The 21,222-nt window shown below is 49.9% G+C and overlaps 1 protein-coding gene across 1 annotated transcript in view; it reads left to right on the top strand.

Annotated features, from left to right (window-relative positions):
- The first annotated feature begins 2,852 nt into the window (after positions 1-2,852).
- Positions 2,853-21,222, top strand: part of COL23A1 (collagen type XXIII alpha 1 chain) — a 195,573-nt gene continuing 177,203 nt past the window's right edge. Inside the window, exons 1-2 of the mRNA XM_074604048.1 lie at positions 2,853-3,083; positions 7,115-7,184. Of these exons, the coding sequence (XP_074460149.1) occupies positions 2,868-3,083; positions 7,115-7,184 (286 nt within the window). The 5' untranslated portion in view covers positions 2,853-2,867. The remainder of the gene's footprint in view (positions 3,084-7,114; positions 7,185-21,222) is intronic.

Here is a 21,222-nt window from a genome sequence, read left to right as displayed (position 1 = left end):
GGGTAGATGCAGGGTGCAAGCTGTGGCCTATTATTGCGGTTCTGACTTCTACCATGCAAGACTTTCTTAAGGAAACAGTAAACTGTTTCAGCTCCGCAGGAGCCTAACTTTAGGTTTTGTGCTTGCTGATTAAGTCCTAATGCACGGTAAGATTTTAAACTGATGTACTTGTTCCACTGATGTGGAGGAGGCTTAATTTGCAAGAGGCTCCAGACGTGCATATCTCTGGCTTGGGGGTAGAATATAGCTGGGACAAGGCTTTGAAAGCTTATCTTGTGTAACCGGTACCACCTGCTGTGCTTCATTCTATCTCATAATAGACACCCTCCTTCCTAGGATGTTGATATTTACAGCATTGTTTCTTCTCTGTGTGACACAAAACGTAACAGTTGGGACCATCCAGGTCCGCGGGAGGACGGGAGTGAATTCTTTCCTTTGCTGCTTCCCACAGTGCTTTCTATCCTGCACCTTCGGAGGCAAAGCACTTGGCTGAGCATATCAGCTAAGCAATGCAAATCAAAGGCAGATGGGGGGGAAAAGAAGTTTATGTGCTGCTATAACTATAAAACTGTGACTATAAAACAGTTCTATCAAAATTAGGAAGGGAAAGATTGTGTGCCCTTGCTTAAGGAGTGTACTTTAGCCTTTGTTAATGTAGCTACTAAAATGCATTGCACTCGCTAAAGGAGATACATGCTAGAAAAAAAATATATATGTATTATAAAAATCTGTTTAAATTCGCTTTCTTCCTCCCAGTCAACTTAAAAAAAAAAATGTGCTGTCAAGAAGAATACAGCATCCGCAGTGAGGTGCCAAGTCGTTCTGCAGGACTTACAGCGTGTTAGTTTGAAGGGACACAAATCTAAGATCCCCGGGCTCCCTGGTGGGGCAGGGTGGAGCTGGGGGCAGCTGGGCAGCAGCCAGGTGGCAGGGGTCTGTCTGACGGGTCTCATTTCTCCTGCTCTCTGGGCTGCTTTTGCCTTACCAGGGAAGAGATTTTTATACGCGCACCCCCATTGTCTGGTTAATACATGAATATAATCCTGATTTCCCTATAGTTCCTGATTTCCCTCTATCGGGGCAGATCCAAACCTTTACATGTTTGGATCAAACTAACACTTAACTGCCTATAGCTGTCGGTAAATAACTGTAAGACTCACTTGCATCTTTGTGTTTCTGATTTTTAGCTGTTGTACTCTAAAATATGGTTTGTAATTCCGATTGGCTCAGCCAGGCATGCTAACAGTACACGTTCCTGTAATGGGTCAGTTGTACATGTTATTAAATGGATGACAGGACAAAGTAAAGCTGTTTTTCACTTTAAAAAGTTGTTTGCCTCTGAAGCGCAAACAGCATATGAGACCCAGAGCTTGAGAAGCTGAGCGGGGCAGGGGAAGAGTTGAACTGGGGGTTGAACTTCACAGGAAAGGGGTTAGGCGTTCTGGGCAGAGGTCTAGCAGCTACAGTGGTGATCGGTCCTTCCTCTTGTTGCGAGTACCTCTGGTGTAGGGATGGCTCAGGTCTCCCGGATGCGTTTTAGGACAAGATGCTTTGCACTGTGGAAGCTCCCCCGGGGTGATGGTTCTGTGCACGTGCAAGCGATAGAGCTCGCAAGCAAAGTCTGAGCAGGCTCATGGAAAGGAGAGGGAGAGGAAGGTGAAGAAGAGGTTACTCACAAAACCCTGGAGTTTTCTTCTTTGTATCTTCAGGCATGTGAAGAAGAGCAGGGTAATAGTTGTTAGCAAATGGCACAGATTTGCCTGGCTGTTTGGAAATAGAGGCTACAAAAAAGGAGCATGTAGATCCAACAGGGTTGTCTGCACGTGTGTGTTTCACTAACAGTTACTAGATCCTGACGCCACTCCTAGGAGCATTTTCTAACTCCTGGGCTTCACCCACCTCTTCTTACAAGTAAGAATTACTCCTGGAAGGGCAGGGGCTGCGATCAGGAGGCAGAGTATGTTTGGATTTGTATAGTATGTGCTCAGAGTCTAGGCAGGCATTAAGTTATCCGAGGATGTTTTATAGGTGAGTTAAGAGTTGACGTGATGCAATCTGTAACAGCGAGGAGAAGGCAAGGACGTTTGGCAAAGTCTGCGGGTACTTAGTGCTTTTATATGAGCACAGTTTCTCTCATTCAAAGGCTCCCTAAAGCAGAGGGGGGCACTTTCCTGTGATAAAACCAGTAGGTTTTGGTGGCAGAAGGCTTTGCAGATCCGGTCTCTTCCCTAAAACAGCTCACAGCCCGGACAGGGGCTGTGGCACAGAAAGAGTGAAAAAATCGCCAGCGGTTGACACCTCTTCTAGGTCGCGCACATTACGGGGGCAGAGGCCGTTTCCCGCCCGGTGCCCCCCAGCGAGTCTGGCCGCCGCCGGGTGCCCGCTGTCCGGCCGGGGGGTCCCGCTCCGCCCGCCCCGGCCCCGCTGGAGGGCGCCCGCTCCGCGGCCGCTGCCCGCAGCACCCCGCACCCGGGGCGGCTCTCGCCGTGCGCCGCACCGCCCGCACCCCGCGGGGCACCGCCGGGACCCCCGGGGGCGGGTGGCGGTGGAAGGGGGAGCGGTCCCCGCGGGGGGCCGGGCAGCGGGGGTGGGATCTGCTCCGCGTAATCCCCCATGGGGGGCGGCGGGCCGCGCTCGGAGCATCCCCCCCTTCCCCGGCGCGGGGGAGGCGGCGGGGGAGCCGCCACCCCCCGCTTCCTCCGTTTAAGACCCGGGCCGGCGGGGCGAGCGGAGGAGAAGCGGCCGCTCCGCAGCTGCCGGCCCCACTTCCGCGGCGGGGCGCGCAGCGCGCAGGGCGGGCGCTGGATGCGGGGGGAGGCGGGCGGCAGCCGAGCGGGTCCCCGCGCAGCGGCGCGGAGCGCGGCGCGATGAGCGCGGGCAGCGGGGCCGCCGCCGCGGCCGGCACCGCCACCTCCGCCCTCTGCCTGCTCCTCTCGCTCACCGCCGTGGCCGTCTGCCTGCTGCTGGGCGCCAAGACGGCGGAGCTGCAGGGCCGGCTGGCCGCCCTGGAGGAGCGGGGCGCCGCCGGCACCGGGCCGCTGCTGGACGCGCTGCAGCCCCGCGTGGAGCGGATCTTCCGCGAGGTGAGTGGCCCCGGGAGGCGGGGGGAGCCGCGGGTCCGGCGCGGGGTAGCCCCGGGCTCGCTCCCTCGGCCACCGGTTTCGCGTCCCCTCTGGAAAAACTTCCCCTTTGGAAAAACTTCCTCCCTTTTACCAAACTTTTTACCCCCCCGTTTTCTCGCCGTTGCCGTTAATGAGAGCGTAGGGCGAGGCGGGGCAAAGCCCGTCTGGTTTAGCAGAGCCGGTGCCCCAGGTGGAAAGGCGAGCACTGCAATCTTTGAGAACGTGCGGCTCTTTCCCTCGCTCCATTCACTGGCAAAGGTAACCCGAGCACTTAAATGCTGTTTATCTTTGGATGTAATGGACTATAATTTCCTTGTTAGAAATTTATGAACGTGATCCCTGTTATCTGGGCTGTCTGTCACAGGGTATCGTGTGGTCCAGCAGCGCTGAACTGATTGATGGCGGGTAGGGAAGACTGGCAACCAGTTACTTCACTTTCAGTCCCAGGGTTTTCTGAAATTATTCAATAAAGATTTCAGTGCTGAAAGGCTTCTCCTACTTGGAGAACAATTATCCACACTGATGCCCTTCTCTGTAACTAAACCAAATCTCTGGGAGAAGTTACGCTTGATCCCAGGGTTGGTTTTCCCCCGACTCTGGTGTTTAGGTTTGGGGGGTTTTACAGCCAAGGGGGACATCGCTCAGAGGAAACACTTGAAGATCCCGCAGTTGGTTCATTGGATTTGTGTGAACAGTAGTTCATAAAGTGCAGCAAAATTCAACACAGCTTAGAGGGCTGCCGCAGGACGCTCCTGAGTGATCCATTCTGACATCTGGGGAAGGTTTTACACTGGGATTTTATTAATGGCCTGACTGGGGCGCAAAACACGGTGCAGCATTAAAATTGTTACAGCCATGAAGCCTCAATCGTGCAAAAATGTATTTTTTTTAAATGCAGTGCCTTCCATCTGTGAGCGGCTCCGGGGAGCGGGGCGGGATGGAGGGGGATGGAGGCAGCTCAGGGGGGACGGGGACACCATCCCTCCCGCCGTGTCTGACTGTTGGAGTTACGGGGAGGGCACTGCTGGCACCGCCGCGGCGTGTCCGTCCTTCTGGAAAGCTCGGTTGATGTGCCTTGATAAAAGGGAAATGTTAAAAAATATTTTTTTGTGTGTGAAAACCCTGAATACCAGAACAGAGGGGGGCTTGTGAGGCGTAATCACAAAATCTAGTTAACGTCTTTTTCTCCAGGCAGGAATTAGCCTGCCAGTCGTGGCAATGGTTCTATTCCAATTACTCCAATAAATGTGCTTAGCAATGGGAATGGTTTCTGTGGCACTGCCTAAGATCATGTGCAACCTCTTGCTGGGATTTAGTTAAGTGTGGAAAGCTTGTTTTGTACTGGGAACGCTCAGATGGAGATTGTACAGGGGAAAATAAAGCAAAACCACATAATTGGGTCTCTAATGCAAGAGGGAGCTTGTTGAAACATTTAGGATGCCCAAACTTTTGTCAATACCGAAAGCAAATTTTGAAAGGAGTAACAGATGCAAGGAATGCGCGGTAGCGATTGTGCTATCTATTAATAGTCGTTTGAAATGAAGTTATTAATTTATGTTAAGTTTAAGAAAGTGTCTGTTTCTTGACCAAACTCTCCGCCTGCTCACTCATGGGACGGCTTCTGTCCTTGCTGTGCTTGAGAGTTTCTGGAGAGCGAGAGAATATTTCCATCAGCATGAACATCAGCTGATGCCTGGGGTCAGTTGTTTTTTGTGTTAAATTCCGCGTTGGTCCTCCTTTGAAGTTTACCACAACATTTCAGAAGCGAAACCAAAGCTCCATACGCTCCCTGTGCACGACCCGGCATACTTTTGTTCTCCGTCGCTCCCCAAAAAGCGTTACTCCATACACCGATCTGGGGTCTGCTGGTGTAATTTATGGCAGAGCTGGATATAAAGAGCAGCAGCTCCAGCACCAACATGCTGGCTCTGTTCCTGTTGGTGTTGTTTAAATGTTTGGCAAGTAAAAGAGGATAGGAAACAATAAAGGAAGGGTGAGTGTGTAGTTAAGGCAATGAAAGCCGATTTGGACAACGAGCATTTAGTTTCTGGCCCTGTGACAGGCATCCGTCTGACTGGAGAAATTGCTGGTTTTCATGTGGTGGGACCTTGCCCTTCCCTTGGCCGTCCCTTTAGCGGGACGTGCTGCAGGCTCCTGCTTTGACGCCCTCCAAAACATGGTCCTACCGTAGCAGCGTCTCCACTTGCTCTACGTCAAAAGCCCCAATTCGAAGCACGTAGTTTTCGTACTGGAGGGAAGATGTTAACGGGAGGATTATAGAAGCATCCAGTTGTTGTAAACAAAGCTGGAGCGTTTTGTTCACAAAGGATTTATTGTCCACGGTAGGCAGAGAGTGTCCAGATTAATCAGTTTCATGACAAGAACAATTCAATGGGAGAACAGAGGACTCGCTCCAGGATTCGGGATTCAAATCTCCTCCGCTGTTGCCAGCGCTGCCTGCTGAACTGAAAGGACAGAAGAACTTATTTTCGTTTCCTCGAGCATCTTCATCATCCAAATTACTTTAAAATAAACACAGAAAAATTGAGCAACTCTCTAACATTTAGACTGCAAGTGGCTGTCAGAAAAGTCGCTTTAGGTACTTTCTTGCCACTTTTTCTCAAGGAAAGCGTACGCGCTGCAGAAGGCAGCTCCATCGTTCTGCTCTTTGTGCTTCCCGCGGGACAACTTCTCTGTCAGGTGCTGTGAAACCATGTTGATGCTTTCAGGACCTCTTAGCATCATATCTGAGCAGGTCGAAAGGAACGCATAGGATTTCAACAACAGATAAAACTACTTAATCCCCAGAATAAAAGGAAAAGAACCTAATTCACAGGTAGCCTAATTCCTGAATAGTCCACAGTGTTCAAATATTTGCACATAGGCTGGGTCGCCAGCTCTATAAAATTAAAGTCTGAACACCCTGAATGCAGTAAGTACTTTGAATCTTCTCTCTTTGAAATGTGGGGACTCCAGTTATCGGATTATTGGTTTCTCTCCTGGCAAATGCTCTAGGTGAGACAGGGCGTTCCTGGAGGGCTGAGGGAGCAACCATTGCGGGTGAAGATGAGATGATCCCACCCTGGCTGGGCTGCCCCAGCCACGAAGCGCTGCGCCTGAGCTAATATCACTTACCTGTCATCAGGGCTTATTAACTTGGGCTTGGCAGTGTCCTAAATGCAGGCACGAACATTTTGGTTGGCTTAGAGAGCCCGCAGGGCGCGCTCACATCTGTCTGCAATACGCCATGTAGACATTGCTTTACTTTTGTGAATTTTTACGTGTTCTAGTAGTCGCACTGGTGAGTTTTTCACCTTGGAGATGGAAACGCTGGGCTTTTGGGGGGACCTGCGGGTGGGGGAGCGCCCCGGTCTCCCTGGCAGTGCCCACCCCGCTGTCCTTCTCCTCATCCCTCTTCTAAAGAACCTGTACTACTCCACACAGCATGAATTCAAAGTACGAAATCAGCCAAATCGGGCCACATCTGTCGTGCAAACATCACCCTGCCATGTAACCTCCAGGGTGTTTGGAAGCAGCTTTGTGTTTGGTGGCAGCGGTGCTTTCCCTGAGCACTCGCTGTGCTGCTGGGGCCGGCCGGGGCAGAGCAGAGGGGCTCTGTCACCCCCCAGCACCGTTCCTGCCACCAAACACGCTGAGATGACGCTGACATCTCAACCTGGGACTTTCGTAGCTGCTCAGGAGGAATCCAGCCCACGGTGCTTGTCTGAAGTGACTTTTGGGATGTGCAGGAGTCTCTGCCTGCCCCGCGTCAGCATTGTGGACTGGCCACTTTTTGCTAAGAAACGTTTAATATTTTGTGTGCTACTATTGCATGGGGCGTTATCCAAAGAGGCTGAACGCAACAGGGTGAAACTATGACCTGTGACGGGATGGAAGCCTGCTGGAAGGTTTGGCTGTTGGTATGCACACGCAGTCCGCGTTTAGATAAAATGTATTGTCTAAATGGCTATTTTTCTTCCTCCTCCAAACAGAAACTGGGTGAAGGACTGGCAAAACTGCGGACGGCGAGGGAGGCTCCCTCAGACTGCACGTGCCCCCCAGGTAGGTGCAGACGTACCGGCACAGCCGACACCAGCCTGCCCGGCAGCCGCCTGCTCGTGGCACCGACGCCACCGACCTTCTCCTCCCCAATTTTATATATTCCTCCGTATCAAGGAAAATGCACTAAGAAGTGCTTTTTTTTCCGAAGCTGAAGCGCTCTCTTGTGCTTGAGACTGTTGACTTCTTCCATTGCCTTGCTTTGGCCTGTTTACAGATAAAGGAGTTTGAGGTTTGGACAAAAGCGGCGTTTGGCTATAAGAATAAAAGAGCAAATAGCTTTACTCGGTTGTGAGCCCAGGGTGTGGGGCCAAAACAATTTAGAAGTAGTAACAAAATCACTGGGGCTTAATGCAAGTGTGATAATTAAAAGCTGCAGCCTCTCTGCCTTTTCGGAGCGTAGCGACTTCTCCAGCGCTGCCTTGCTGTATGAGAGCTGTCACTGATTGTTTAAATTTCCTCCCAGAGTTTAATGAACTTCTTAAACTGTCAAAACTTCCTGTTCTGCTGTGGAAGTGCATGCTCCTTGGAAACAATAAACAGCTTAGATTAGTTTGTAAAGGCATCTCATTTATAGAAATGCTCCGTTGAGTGCTCTGCTGTCCTACCCAAAGGCATGAATGGCTTTGGGCTGAGGCACTTCAAGCCTTTTCTTTTCTTTCTTTTCTTTTTTTTTTTTTTTCTCTTTTCACAGAAGTAGGGAAACATGGGTGAAAGATGTGCCGTGCTTTGATGGGGGAGAATGCTTAGGCGTGTTACAAAGCCTCCTCGAAAACAGCAGATTGTTCAATTCTGGTTTTAAAGAAAAAAAAACAAACCTTGAACGCTACGTGTAGATGCATAATAGGCAAACGGGCAGTCTCAGTTTTCCCTGCCATCCTGGGTATGAGTCCTACCAGCACACACAGGGCTAGTCCATACTCACAGGACAAAATAGGTGGACTTTTTTCCTGTCATGTTGTGTTATAACCTTGGAAGCATTTAAATAATGATGCTTTTAAATGTGCTGCTGCGGTTTTACTCGCTGGTTTTCTAGTGGAAGGCTCCTATGGGCGCCCTGTACACCTCGCTGCCTTCTAACCAAACCCCATCAGCTGAGACACAAATCGTGCTTATTTTCAGCTCTTCCGACACTGGTGGTCAAATTAGTTTCCTCCCTTCTGATGCACAGACCCAACCAAGCCCATCAGCCTCACGGGGCTCCGCGGGCTGCGTCTCGCTCCCATCTGTGCAACCAGGGCGCTGCTGGTGCGCTTCGGTGTCAAGAGGCTTTTCCTTTGCTCTGCAGAAAGCACTTGGGATTGAAGAGGCTCCTTTGTGGCCAGGAAAGTCCCAGTTCGGTTCTGGGTCAGTGGGTTTGCTGGTTGCTGCATTTGAGAGATGGGGGGGGAAGAGAGGAGGGGGACGGTTTTCCCACGTGCTGCTGAAATACTCATTACAGTCATTAGTAACGAATGTCAAAGTAATTGGTGAGCCGAAGGAAGAAGTGGTGGGTAGGAAATGTTGTGGCATTGGTGGCTGCTCCTGACTACCACTGCTCAGGAGTCAAGCGCTGTGCTAAGGCGAGGATGCTCTGATGAGCTGTCATGAAGGCTTTCAGCTATTTTTGAGCAAATTGAAGGAATATTTACATGTGTTTCTTTTCTTTTTGTCTTTCTCCTGAAGAAGACAGAATTGCCTTCTGGTCTGTAGTTAAAAGAGCTTGGTCAGGAAACATCCCGAGAGCTTGTTGCCCTCACTGGCATTGCTGCGGAGCTACGCCAGGTTGCAAACTAACAGCTAAGCTTCAATTTGCCTCCGTGCACCAAAAAAGCAGCCCCTGGGGAAGACAAAATCCCCTCTGTGGAGGGGATGGGGTGATCCTGCCAGCCTTGCCCATGGGGAGCTTGGCCAGCATCTGCAGCCCTGGCTACAGTCCCGCTCCTGCTTCCCGAGGGCAGCTGGAAGCTGGTGGGTAACGCCTGGGCTGGGGGGCTTTCCTCCTCCAGGAAACCCCGCTAAGGTTAGGATGCCTTCCATCTTATCACTGGGTTTAGTGATAAGCCACCAAAGAGCTGTCGATGCCAGTGCTGTCGGCATCGGCATCGTCATGCCGGTGTTGTCCCTCTCCGTGCCTCTTTGGGAAGAGGGGGACTCGCTGCTCCACAGACCCCCGGGCAGTGGCAGGAGCAAAGTGCACGCTCAGAGCTTGCCCTACGAGCTGGGATTGTTTTAAACAAGACCCGTTTTTCATCGAAGCGAGTCGGTTTGGACTTTTGTTGGGGTTTGAGGGGGAGCGGGTTGTTTTTAGGGGGCTGCCTTGATAAAATCGACCCACTACACATTAAAAGCAGTTTGGGACAATACGACTATGATCCACTTAAAAGTTAAGTGAGGCTCAAGTTATTTCTGCTCCAGCAAAGACCTAAATTAGTGCTTGTAAAAAGACCCCGGGCGGGCAGCGGGGCTGGGCCAGCAGCGCCGGGGCCGATGGCCAGCAGAGGGGGCCCGGCCGTTTCGCCAGGGCCACGGAGACATCCCCCTTCGTCAAGAAAAATCATCATAATTTAAAAAAAAAAAGCCTTAAAAAATTACTACTCTGGCTCTGACGCTGGGGATGCTTCAAAAAAGGTGTCTCCGTAGTTGCTCTCGGCATCTGTGTGCTGCTTTGAGCTGAGCTGTTTTGCTTTATTTATTCAGCCAAAGCGATGGGGCGACGACGACAACAACAACTTGGCGTCACTTTGGCTCCTTCGTGCTTTGGGCATTTCTGTGGCTGAGGGAGAGGAGAGCATCCTTGGGGGTTTGGGCCCGCTGGGTCAGGTGTGGGTCGGGCTCCAAAATGCCGTGACGGGGTGAATTGGTGACCCCGCTCCGGTGAGGACTGTGGCCTTTCGGCCCCCCCAGCTATTTGGGACGGGGCCGCAGTGGTTGCGTGCTGCTGGCGCCGGGCAGGCCCAGGACAGGCTGTCCCCATATGTTGGCTCACTGCGAAACAGCAGCTCAATATTTTTATTATTGTCGTTCCCTGAGCCAGGCCCGTAATATTTTGCAGAGAGGCCCCTTGTCCCCTTATGCTCAGCCTCTTTCTCTGGTGGGATCCTCACACAGCCTTTGCTGCAAGATAAAATCCAGCAGGTGCAGGACCACTTGTTTATCTGGCATTTAGGACAGCCTCCAGCTGAAGAGCACTTGGAGTTGGGTTGAAAATAAGACTAAAACTTCATGCTTGCAGGCACTTTGTTTGTGGTTGTGTTGTGGCCTCTGGTTGCTTTTTTTTTTTTTTTCAGAAGTCTTTTTTATTTTTTCCCCCTTGTATTTTTAAGCACAGTCTTTTGAAATGGATTTAAGAGGAGATGCTTGCTCTCAGGGTCTCTTGCTGTCTTACTCCCAGGGTGCTGAGCCCCTGGCCCAGGTTGCCCAGAGAAGCTGTGGCTGCCCCATCCCTGGAGACGTTCAAGGCCAGGTTGGACGGGGCTTGGAGCAACGTGGTGTGGTGGGAGGTGTCCCTGCCCAGGGCAGGGGGTGGCACTGGATGATCTTTAAGGTCCCATCCAACCCAAACCATTCTGTGAAATCTGAGGTGCAAAACGCTTTTGTTTAATACAGTATTTGCCATGCAAAAAGTCTTCAGGGTCTATGAGAAGGTCCTTCAAGAGCTCGAGGTGCCGGATGCACCGTGCTAGACCCTGAGAGCAAGCATCTCCTCTTAAATTCAGTTTTAAAAAAAAAAGGCTTAAACCAAGCCTCAATCTGCAGAAAATGCCCTGCCTGGCAGCTAGTCCTCGCTGTGTTGCAGACTGAGGGTGTGAAAATCTCCAGCTCTTTTGGCTGCTCTTGCAGTGCGTATTTCAACGTATGCGTTGTGTTTCCGAGTGCCTTTTTATTTAACAGTACCTCCACAGCCTTTGCACTCCGGAGCCTTAACTCCGAATTTCCTGGCTGCTGGATGATGCATATCCCTGTCTTCATCTTGAATTCACGCTGAGACGGTGTCATATGCTTTTGAACGTATGTATATATTACAAAACAGTGTTAAATGTTCGGTGTAGTAATCTGATGTTCCAGTTAATATGTGACAAATATTTCCCAATAATGGCTTGGCAGCGGGGAGAGCGGAGTGGTACTCCTGCCTGCAGGACAGCGGATTGCTCCATTTCTCGGCAATTCAAACCATGTGTACTTGGGGAAGCCGATCATTTAAAATCCTCCCTACCTCTTCAGACTCAGCAACTCCAGAGGCTCTCTTGCAGCACTTATTATTATTTATATAATTTTTATATTTTTTAAAAAATTTTTTAATTTTTCCCCTAACTTTATACACAGGGTGCAGCTTTCTCCAGATTGCTTTGGAAGTTTGGCACGGTACTTTCTGTGGTTCCCAGCGACTTGAAATAGCTGCCTGATTTTTACTGGTGTAAATGTTGTCTTCAAGTGTCACTCCCTATCTGCCTTCTCCCCCGCGTTGTCTCCCCAGGTAATTAGCACAACAGAATTTCCCTAATTGCTGGAGATCAAGGAGAAGAGGGCTCTGCTTCCTTTGTAGTCCTGACAAAGGGCAGATGTTTTCCAGCAGGCCAAATGGGATGCGCTGAGCTCTGTTAGCGCCGGCTCTTTGTTTCGCACCCTTGCGTGATAGCAGCTCTGTTACTGCTCTCTTTTTACATCGTCAGTATCTGGGTCTGCAGTTTATGAGTCGTGAATCCTTCAAGATAGTTAAATAGATATGGAAAAATATAAAATGGAAGTGAGTATTTCTTTTTTTAAATTAGCGGTGATCTCTGCTGTTCTGAGCTGCTTTGCATCTACTGAGCTTAAACATATGAAGTATTCCTTACTGTCACCGCGAGAGACGCTTTCCTGCCTACTGAAACCATTAAAACTCGGTATTTTTCTGTCATTTCTGTGATTTAGAATAAGACAAAGAGCTTTACAATATCTTCAAGTTTTAAAATGGTTCCTATATCCTCCTCTCCTCGCTTTCCCATACCCTGACGGTTGCTTCAGCGGGGTTTACCTTCTCGGTCTGACTTTGCCTGCAGGAGGCTAGGACATTATAATTACAGTATTAGGAAAAACAGGATTTTTTTTTGCACTAAACTTACAAACACAATCAGAATTCTCTCCTGCATGGAAAAACCTGTGCCAGCATTTTAAAAAACTGACCCAGAAGCCAAACATTAAAGCATCTAAATAACAAAGAAAAACTGGCTGGGAAGGACATTTGACAAATGGTGCCATTTAAATGCAGACGCTTACTTTCTGTTTAACATGTTTTTGAATATTACCCCTTCAAAAATACGATCTGATCGCACATCTTAGCAGCTTTTGGAAAAACACTCTTTGAGCATAGAAATTACTGCTGGCTACCTTCCATCAGCTCCTTCCTGGCGACCGTTCCCCAGTCCCTTTTGGATATTTGTGGAAGGCCCCAAGGACATCTGGAGCCGTGTCTGCACGCCACATGTGCGGGAGCTGCCAGCCGCCTTCTCCCGGGAGCTACCTGGGATGGGCAGGGATGCCCTCCATCTTCTTACAGAAGGTCCCAGGAAGCAGCCGCTGTAGAGTGGTGGGTCCCCATCTCATCCTTGGGAACCTTAAAGCTCTGCTTAGAGGAGTTGTTTGTGTGGCTTCAGGACTCTCCGTTGATGGAAACCTCTGGGTCAGGGGTTGTTTCTTGGGTGGTTCCATAGATGGAAATAAATGGAGGAGAGGGAGTCTGGCTTTGTTTGGCATCTCCTCCCAGCTGTACCACTCGTGCACGTGTTGTGTGCTGCAGGGTGCCAGCCAGCAAGGGGGAAGGAGCCCAAAGTCCTTCTTGAATGATTTTCTCATGTCTCTGTGGGTTGTTGCATGTCCAGAGAGGGGTGTTGGCACTGCAGCAGCAGCCAGGTATGTCATGGCAGTGTCAGCGGGACTTCTGCTCACGCTGGCTTGCTTTACTCCATTGCAAAGCCACCTTTGGCGCCGCTCTGCACCCCTGTTGAGGAGCTGGTGGTGGTGGAGGGAGCGGCAGGCGACAGCCAGGTGTACAGCAAAGGGGAGGTTTGAGTCTGGGAATCTGGGGATGGCTCTCAAAGCGAGCTCCCCAGCACGCTGGCGTCCAAGGGAAGGCACGTCCTCTGCTCTCAACACCCATCCAAACAATACCCTACCAGATCAGCTGCTGTGTCAGCCAGCAGTGACATTTAATGTCCTACCGAGGTGACATTAAATGCTGGATGTGGCCAGGACTTTCCGAGGCAGGAAATAGTGTGGTACCAGTGTTATTCCCAGAGCTGGCGGCGCCTCTGACATGGAGTCAGAGGCGGGAGCTAAAAGGCAGTCTGACCTCAAAACCACTGGCGCAGGATAATGGGCTGGAGCCATCTCCCAGCGAGACTGCGGCGGCATTTATCCTGGTGGCGTTTGGTGCAGCTCTGGCGTTTGAACACGGAAGCCCAGAACCGTACACCAGGAACCAGCCCTTTCCCAGCAGCATTCATCTTTAGACCACTTCAGCAAAAATTAATTAAAACTGGTGACATCAATGGGAGAAGGCTTTGAAAATTTATTTTTTCTAAGTCTGCCAAAGTTATTTTGAGTGTAATGAAAACTACAAAAATAAACCTGATGACCATATCCTCTGCGAGAGCTCTGTGTAACTTTATCTTGGTCTCGACATATGAAGTCATTTATCTAGGCACAGATATTTTTTGCTGCCAGACCCTTCAGCGCTGCCCTTCCAGAGAGGAGGCTCTGAAGCAGGTTGGTTCAACGCTCATGGACTGACTCACCTGGGAGTTTCCCATCAGCTTCCAGTTAGTTTCCTTCTCTTTCTTGTTCAAGCGATGGATGAATGTTCCCCGCGTGAGCAGCGACTCGGCTTTGCAGAACTGATTTATTGAAAATAGACTGCGCTTGGCGTGGTACCTACTGCGTCTCCATGCCGTCTCATTGAGCCAGTAGTGCTGTCATCTCCTGTCCATCCTATAGGTAACAGGATGGGAATGTGTTTCAAACCCAGAGTGCTTTCGGTTGATCTTATCGCTCATGCAGTGATGATAGAAGGTTTTAGCACTGAAATGATTTTTGGGAAGTCAGCTACCGCTGATGTATTCCTGAAGAAAGAGCTGCCTTATTTCTCTGCCACCAAGGAGCTCCAGGCTGATGTTTCATGGCTTGTGTGGCACAAATACATGCTGCGTAGTAAGCCCGATCACCTGCGCATGTGGCTGGGAGATTGTAGATAGCAGCAATCAAATTCAAACTGGAGCAGATGGGCTGTACAACTGTTACGCCTCTGCTCTCACTGCACCGGGTGGGTGTTGCTTCATTCCTCAGCAGACACTGTTAAAGAACTGTTCCTCTGGCCTCTGCAGGGAGCAACAGCCCAGGCAAAGACTGGACAAACAGCCCCATCTGCCCCACCAACCTCTGCCCTTGGCTTCCTACTTGAGAAGTCCCAGAGTATCCATAAACCTGGCGCATCTCCTGTTTTGCCATTCAAAGACCAGGAACGTTGCTCTTACCCTGGTGCTGCCTGTTTGCCCTTGTTTTGTTGCTCTAAAACAAGGTCATTTGTTTTACTTTGTAGGGTTGCGAGGGCAGTAGGTGTAGTGACCTTTAAATATAGATATATTTCCAGCACTCCTGTCACACCAATAAAGGCTGGAATTAATCCCAAAGGGGCAAATCTATTGGTAGCTTTTGGGTTATTTTACAGATTTCCGGGCAAGAGAGTCCCTTCCAGGTCTTGTTAAATAGTTTCCTTAAAGGAAAGTATTGCTGTGAACTCCAGCACCTAAATAGCATGCCTTCATGTTGCCGAATTTGCTTATCCCTCACCATAGCATTTTCAGGGGAGGAAGGAAGGTGAATTGGAGAGTGAAACCCATAGTTGTCTGTAGCTGAGAGTCCTAATAGGATTTTAACTGAGTAATGATGTTGCAACAGGTGCTCACTGAGAAGTGTGGCTTGTCTGGTTTATGGTGTCCAGGGCGTGAATCCAAATACCAGCCACAAGCGTGGATTGCTGCGCTTCTCTCTTGCCCAGGGTTTACCTTTGTTGCAGCAACTGGCTATCTAATCAGCAGTGAAATTATTCTGATAGGCAGAGCACCCCAACCTTGCTCCATGGGAAGGCGGTGTGACACCAGCAGGTTTGTCCCCAGATGTGTTAAGGGGGTGGCAGTTGTGTTGCATCAGTGTGACCGAGTACTTCTGCACCTTCGTTTTCCATGAAGCTGGCCTGGCTGTAGGAAATCACTGAAAAGCTATTTTAAAGGCAGCCCCCACCTGGAGAACTGCATTCAGCTCTGGAGCCCCCAACATCAGAAGGATGTGAACCTGTTGGAGCAAGTCCAGAGGAGGCCATGAAGATGATCCAAGAGCTGGAGCCCCTCTGCTGTGAGGACAGGCTGAGAGAGTTGGGGGGGTTCAGCCTGGAGACGAGAAGGCTCCGGGGAGACCTTAAAGCCCCCTCCAGTCCCTAAAGGGGCTCCAGGAAAGCTGGGGAGGGACTCTGGATCAGGGAGGGGAGCCATAGGACAAGGGGGAATGGTTTTAAACTGGAAGAGGGGAGATTTAGATGAGATCTCAGGAAGAAATTGTTTGCTGTGAGGGTGGTGAGCCCCTGGCCCAGGTTGCCCAGAGAAGCTGTGGCTGCCCCATCCCTGGAGGGGTTCAAGGCCAGGTTGGACGGGGCTTGGAGCAACCTGGTGTGGTGGGAGGTGTCCCTGCCCAGGGCAGGGGGTTGGAACTGGATGATCTTTAAGGTCCCTTCTGACCCAAACCGTTCTATGATTCCATGATTCTATGATTTGGCTACAGGTTTGTCCATCCGTAGTTGTGAGAAGTCTGGAGACAGCATTGCTGCGGTGGTGGCCCTGGGGCCCCTTGGCCCTGGGGTGCGGGGTGGGGTGGCAGAGATGTGGTGGCTGTACCTGGCTGGGGTTGGTGCTGGATGTGCAGGAACCAACCATTGCCCTGACCTCGAAGGTACCCCAGTTTCTGAGTGACAGGTTCTTATGGTGACACACTGCATGGAGAAGCAGCGCAAGGAGACAGCTTCAGTTGCCGATCTTTTTTTAATTGCACCTGTCCTGCCATGATAAACTAGACAGTAAAAAAGACTGGATTTCTTTCTGCTTTTCTAAATCGGAGCCAAGAGGCATCAATTCTCGTCATTTCCCAGCTATGACCCCATGGTAATCGCACCACTTGTATGCAGCATCCAGCCCTGGGGGGAGGCCATCCTCTCTGCAGGCTGTGGCTTTGCATCCTGAACACGAGCGTGGTGGGCGCAAGCATTTGCGTTAATGCGGCCTTGCAGGTTGTGCTCACATGGTTTAGTGACCTAATTAAACCTCCACCTGTTCTTCGTTTGTCACCATCAGTCTTTGTGGCAGAAGATACGCTGGTGCCAAGATACTCCTGGACGCCCGGATTTGGCAGCCTGTGCAAACACAATGTGCTTCTTGGGTTTCATCCCCGTGATCGAGCTCACAGCCTTTTGTACGAGCGAGGCAAAGAGCTGCTGGGGATGGCAGGTCCTGAATGTCCCCCTTCCCACCCAGCACGTGCTCGTTTGCTTTTTTTAATGTGACCTAGGGGGGCAAGAAGGAGAAAAAACTGCATACGCAGGATGAATTGGGTGTAACCAGGGGACTCGCAGAGGGGGCTCAAGAGAGCCTGTCACTGGGTTAAACACTAATTCTGTGCCAGAAGTCCACCTTTTTCTACAAATTGGAGTTGGGAAGGTATTCATGAAAGACCTCACATTCATCTTGTAGGCCATAGTGAATCTTGGTTAGGGTAGGGATTTGGGGCTGCATTGGTTGCATTTGAAGCTGTTGTTCATGTTTCTGGCTCATGTTTAAATTTGGTCTATTTATTTATTTGTTTATTGAAGACATTAAGAGAGCTTGGCTTCTGCTGAACGGTGGCAGCCCTTTATGTGTTTTTTTTTTCAAAATGATTGCAATCATGACAAGACTTGAAGGGCAAGAAAAGCCAATCTTTACCCGGGGATGGTTGTGTAACACAAATTACTTTTTAACACCCCCCAGCCACCCCATGGCAAGAGCCACTGACCCCTGACGGTGTGGGACTTTGTTCATCAAAAGGTCCCCTTTGGTGGAAGTTGACAGGGACCATTTATGTCAAGACAACTCTGGTGGTGGACTTGGCTCCAGCCCACCTGTGATGTCTCCTGTGCACTTGCAAGAAATCCCACATTTCTCCCTTTGCTTCTGGCTCTTCGTAGCACAACCATGGTTGTTGGCTGTACAAGCAGCCCGTGGAGTCCAGCGTCCCCTGGGTGGACCTCTTAAATTCAAGCTTTGTGCGCCACATAAAAATTTTACTCCTCATGCCCCAGGCTCTTGGGCGGCTTCCCAGCAAGTATGACATAGAGAGGGAAGTATTTACAAAAATTAAATAGGTTCGATGGAGCGCCCATACATCTGTACGCTTGTGGTCAGACTTCTAAAAAAAACTGCTGGTAGAGATGAGGTCTATCAGTACAGTACATCTGGAAATGTTTCTTTCCGGCTCGAGTTTGTCTGGGTTTTCTCCCCGTTTTGTGCTGTCTCTGAGCAGTCCCCGTTCGTGCTACTCCAGCGCGCGGCATGCTTGGTGCAGGAGGATCGAGCAGGTTTGTGCTGCTTCACTGCTAAGAGAGATTGAAGAGCTTGGACAAGATGTTGAACAGATTTTTCTTTTTCTTTATTTTTTTTTCCCCAGCAGATCTGTCTGGAAGATGAGAACAGTTGGTATTGATATGATCTGCTTCGTATTTTGGGAAGCTTTGGCAGTAACTGCTACCAAATAATGATGCTTCTGGGTCCCTATTGTGCAAACATTTAAATATGTTCAACTGTGTTGCGCAGAGCCCTTGTCAAGAGACTTGAAGCGCCGTCCTGGGGGGACTTGAGGGCATGGCTGATTGCAAAAACAGGTCCTGATAGGGAACTGTAAGGAATGTATGTCCCATTTCTTAAGAGAAAGCCTGGCTTTTTGGCTACTGGCAGCTGGTGTTAGCTTGTCTGAAGACAGATGGTTGTTTATTGGAGGTGCATTAGACGGGAAACATGCAGTTGGTAGTGGGTTGTGTGCTGTTGATGTGGGTGATGATGCTCTTTTGTGCCATGGACACAGGTTCTTCTTGTGTTCGTTTCCTTCTTTAAATTTTTTTCCTAAGCTTTGCATCCCAAACCACAGCTTTTCCAGCTCAGTCCTGGAGGGTTGAATCAGGGGCCATCCTCGTTATTGGGGTGACTGCTGCGTGAGGGTCTGCCCATGCCCGCGTCCTGGCCGCTTGTCCATCCTGTGCTGGAACGTGGTGTGAAGGCAGAGATGCCCTGACCCCGGTCAGAACTTGCATGTGCTTTTCTGTTGCATTTTCTTTTTTTTTTTTTTTTTGATATAGCCATTTTGTAGATCAGGACTGTATACAGGTCTCATTTTAATTCCAAAGATATGGTTAAATTCCCCAAGAAGGCGTGTTCAAGTCCAACTTGGGAGTTTATATACAGACCTTTGACTTTAAGGATAAAAGCACTGTATTTTAGCTCCTTGAGGATTGCTTTAATGTGAATTAAGCCAGACCTTAAGGAACTCCGTTTCATTTTCAGAGTCTGTGAAAAGATTCAGCCTTTAAACTGTTTCTTCACAGAGACGTAAGGTCAGAGTGCATCAGTGCCTCGCAGCGTCCCCGGGCCCTCGGTCGTGCCCTGGTGCTGGGGGCAGACGGCTGTCCTAGAGATGATCAGACACATGAGGTCTGGAATATCTGGAGGAGCAGCAGCACAGTCCCCCCCCGGTTTAGTTCCCCTTGGTTATAGCGACACAAAGACACATTCAGGCCTTTGATAAAAGCCAGGCTTCTCTGCTTTTACACACACAAACAAAAAAAAAATCGAAAAGGAAAGCAGAGAAGGGGAGGCTGTGTTTTGTTAAAGTACGGACTTGGGATTTAGCAAGAAAAAAACCCCGAAACCTCACTTCTTTGAATTAATGAGGGACTCTGAAGTTGGAAGCAGCCCTTCTCCACCCCATCGGGTCAGCGGACATTTCCAACCCCGCTCCCTCCCCAGGAAGAGCCCCCTCCTCTTCAGCCCCATGGTGGTTTTTATAAGGAAGAAGGGGTTTCATATATATACATATATACACACACATACATATCCCATCCCATATATAATCCCATATATGTGTATATGTTCATTAGTGCTTACTAAGTGGCAAAGCAAAATGCAAAGAAAACAGAGGGGCAAGGAGTAACAACCACGTTCCTTTTGGGCGACTAAATGCCCGTCCTCTTTTACTGGGTTTTATTCTGGGCTTTGCTTATTGCAGGTTTTAGCTCCTTGCTCCAGATCGGTCCTGACCGATGGCTCTGGGCCGAGAACTCGTCCCCAGGGGATTTCATTGCAGGGAGTGGGTGAAATTGGGTGGTTCCATCCTGATTTGGTTTAAGCTGGTAAATTTTGTGTTGCTTGAACCCAACAGTCTGTTGAACTGTTTTGGTTTAAAATTGATTTGATACCTAATTTTGGAAGCTTTGCCTGCTGTAGTTGGGGATTCTCTGTGGCTGTACCACTGCCGGGTATCTATATGCCATTCCTACCCCGAATTTCAGCCACTTGACACAGCGAGCTCAGCGCCGCTGGCAGGAATCCCATGCAGAGCCACCGTAATGAAGTGGCGATGTCAAACCTGGCACTGATACCCTGAGGAGTTAGGCCTTTGCCACCAAATGTTGGCTTTTTCCTGGGTGTAAAACTGTGTGTACTCAAGGGCGAGGCGATGCACGCGTTCAAGTTGTGTCGTTTAAGATCTAAAAATCCCATTTTGTAACATCATCGCACAAAGGAATGTTTTACTCTTTAGCTGCTGTCCTGATGGCTGACGTGCTGTCAGCCCCAGCGCGGAGCCCTGGACCTCTAAATGCCTCGCAGCATCCTTCTCGGGGCAAAATAATAAAAAAAATACTCTCTACACTTTAAAACTTATTTATATTGAAACTTTTGATGCAATTGAAAAAGATCCAAATGCATGTTTAAAAAGTGATGAAATAAGCAACGTTTCTTCTCTTAATTGTCTAGCTCACAGTTCTTTTTCACAGAAAGGAAGAGCAGCGCTGATCACTAGCCTGGGAGGCGATGGAGCTGTGCTGCTCCAGGGATGTGACCCCGGAGGGACGGTGGCGAGGACCTTCCCACCTCACCCATGGCATAAGGGCACTGTCTGCAGGCTGAAAACCGTAACACTGAGGCTGTAATTCCCAGATTCTTCCCTCTCTCGCCTCTCACATCCCCTCTGCCCCCAGGAATGACCCCAAAACTGGCTGCTGCTTCCCTTCCTGAGGAGCCAGGAGGGACACCAGGAGCATCTCTCCCTCCTTTGAATATCTCAGGGAGGGGAACAGAAAAGGCAATAGGGCAGCTCCCCTGCTTCAAAGGGGAAAAAGGGCTCTTTCCCCCTGCACACCAGCCCGTTAAGAAGCAGTGCTGTCACCTGCTTTTGCTGGTACCTGAACACAGCTGCGGCTCCTGATGAACCACCCTCATCCCAGCTGTGTCTGTGGGGCTCCGCCTGCCCTTCTGGCAAAGTCCAGACTCGGTGGGCTCCGGGGAGGTTTCATATGGAGCCACTGAGGGCTCGGGAGGTGTTTCAGCAGCGGGGATGGGGCTCCAGGCTGGTGGGACGCGGCTCTGCTCTCTGTGGCTCTCCTCTCCATGGCTGAGGTGAGTCTCCTGGCATTTGCTGTTTCTCAGTTTTTTGTGAAGGTGCAGCAAAGGGACGATTTGGAAGAGTGTGCTCGTGCTGATGTTAGCTGGGATGGCATTTCGGCCTGGGAATAAGAGTTATGTACGGGTATCTTTAAGGTATCTGAATCCCTCTATGTTTTATAATACAGAGAGGGGTTTAAGATGTACTGGAGTGAAACTCACTGCAAGTGGGCAGGAAAGCAGAGGTGGGTGTGTATTTATGCATACACACGTGTGGAAGAGTTTATGTAAGGTTTAGTCCGTGGGCAGCTGTTGAAGCAACCTGGGTGCTGTTTTAAGAAGTCCTTTAT

Source organism: Larus michahellis, chromosome 11, assembly GCF_964199755.1.
Source record: "Larus michahellis chromosome 11, bLarMic1.1, whole genome shotgun sequence".
NCBI lineage: Eukaryota > Metazoa > Chordata > Aves > Charadriiformes > Laridae > Larus > Larus michahellis.
This window is presented reverse-complemented; position numbering and strand designations above follow the sequence as displayed.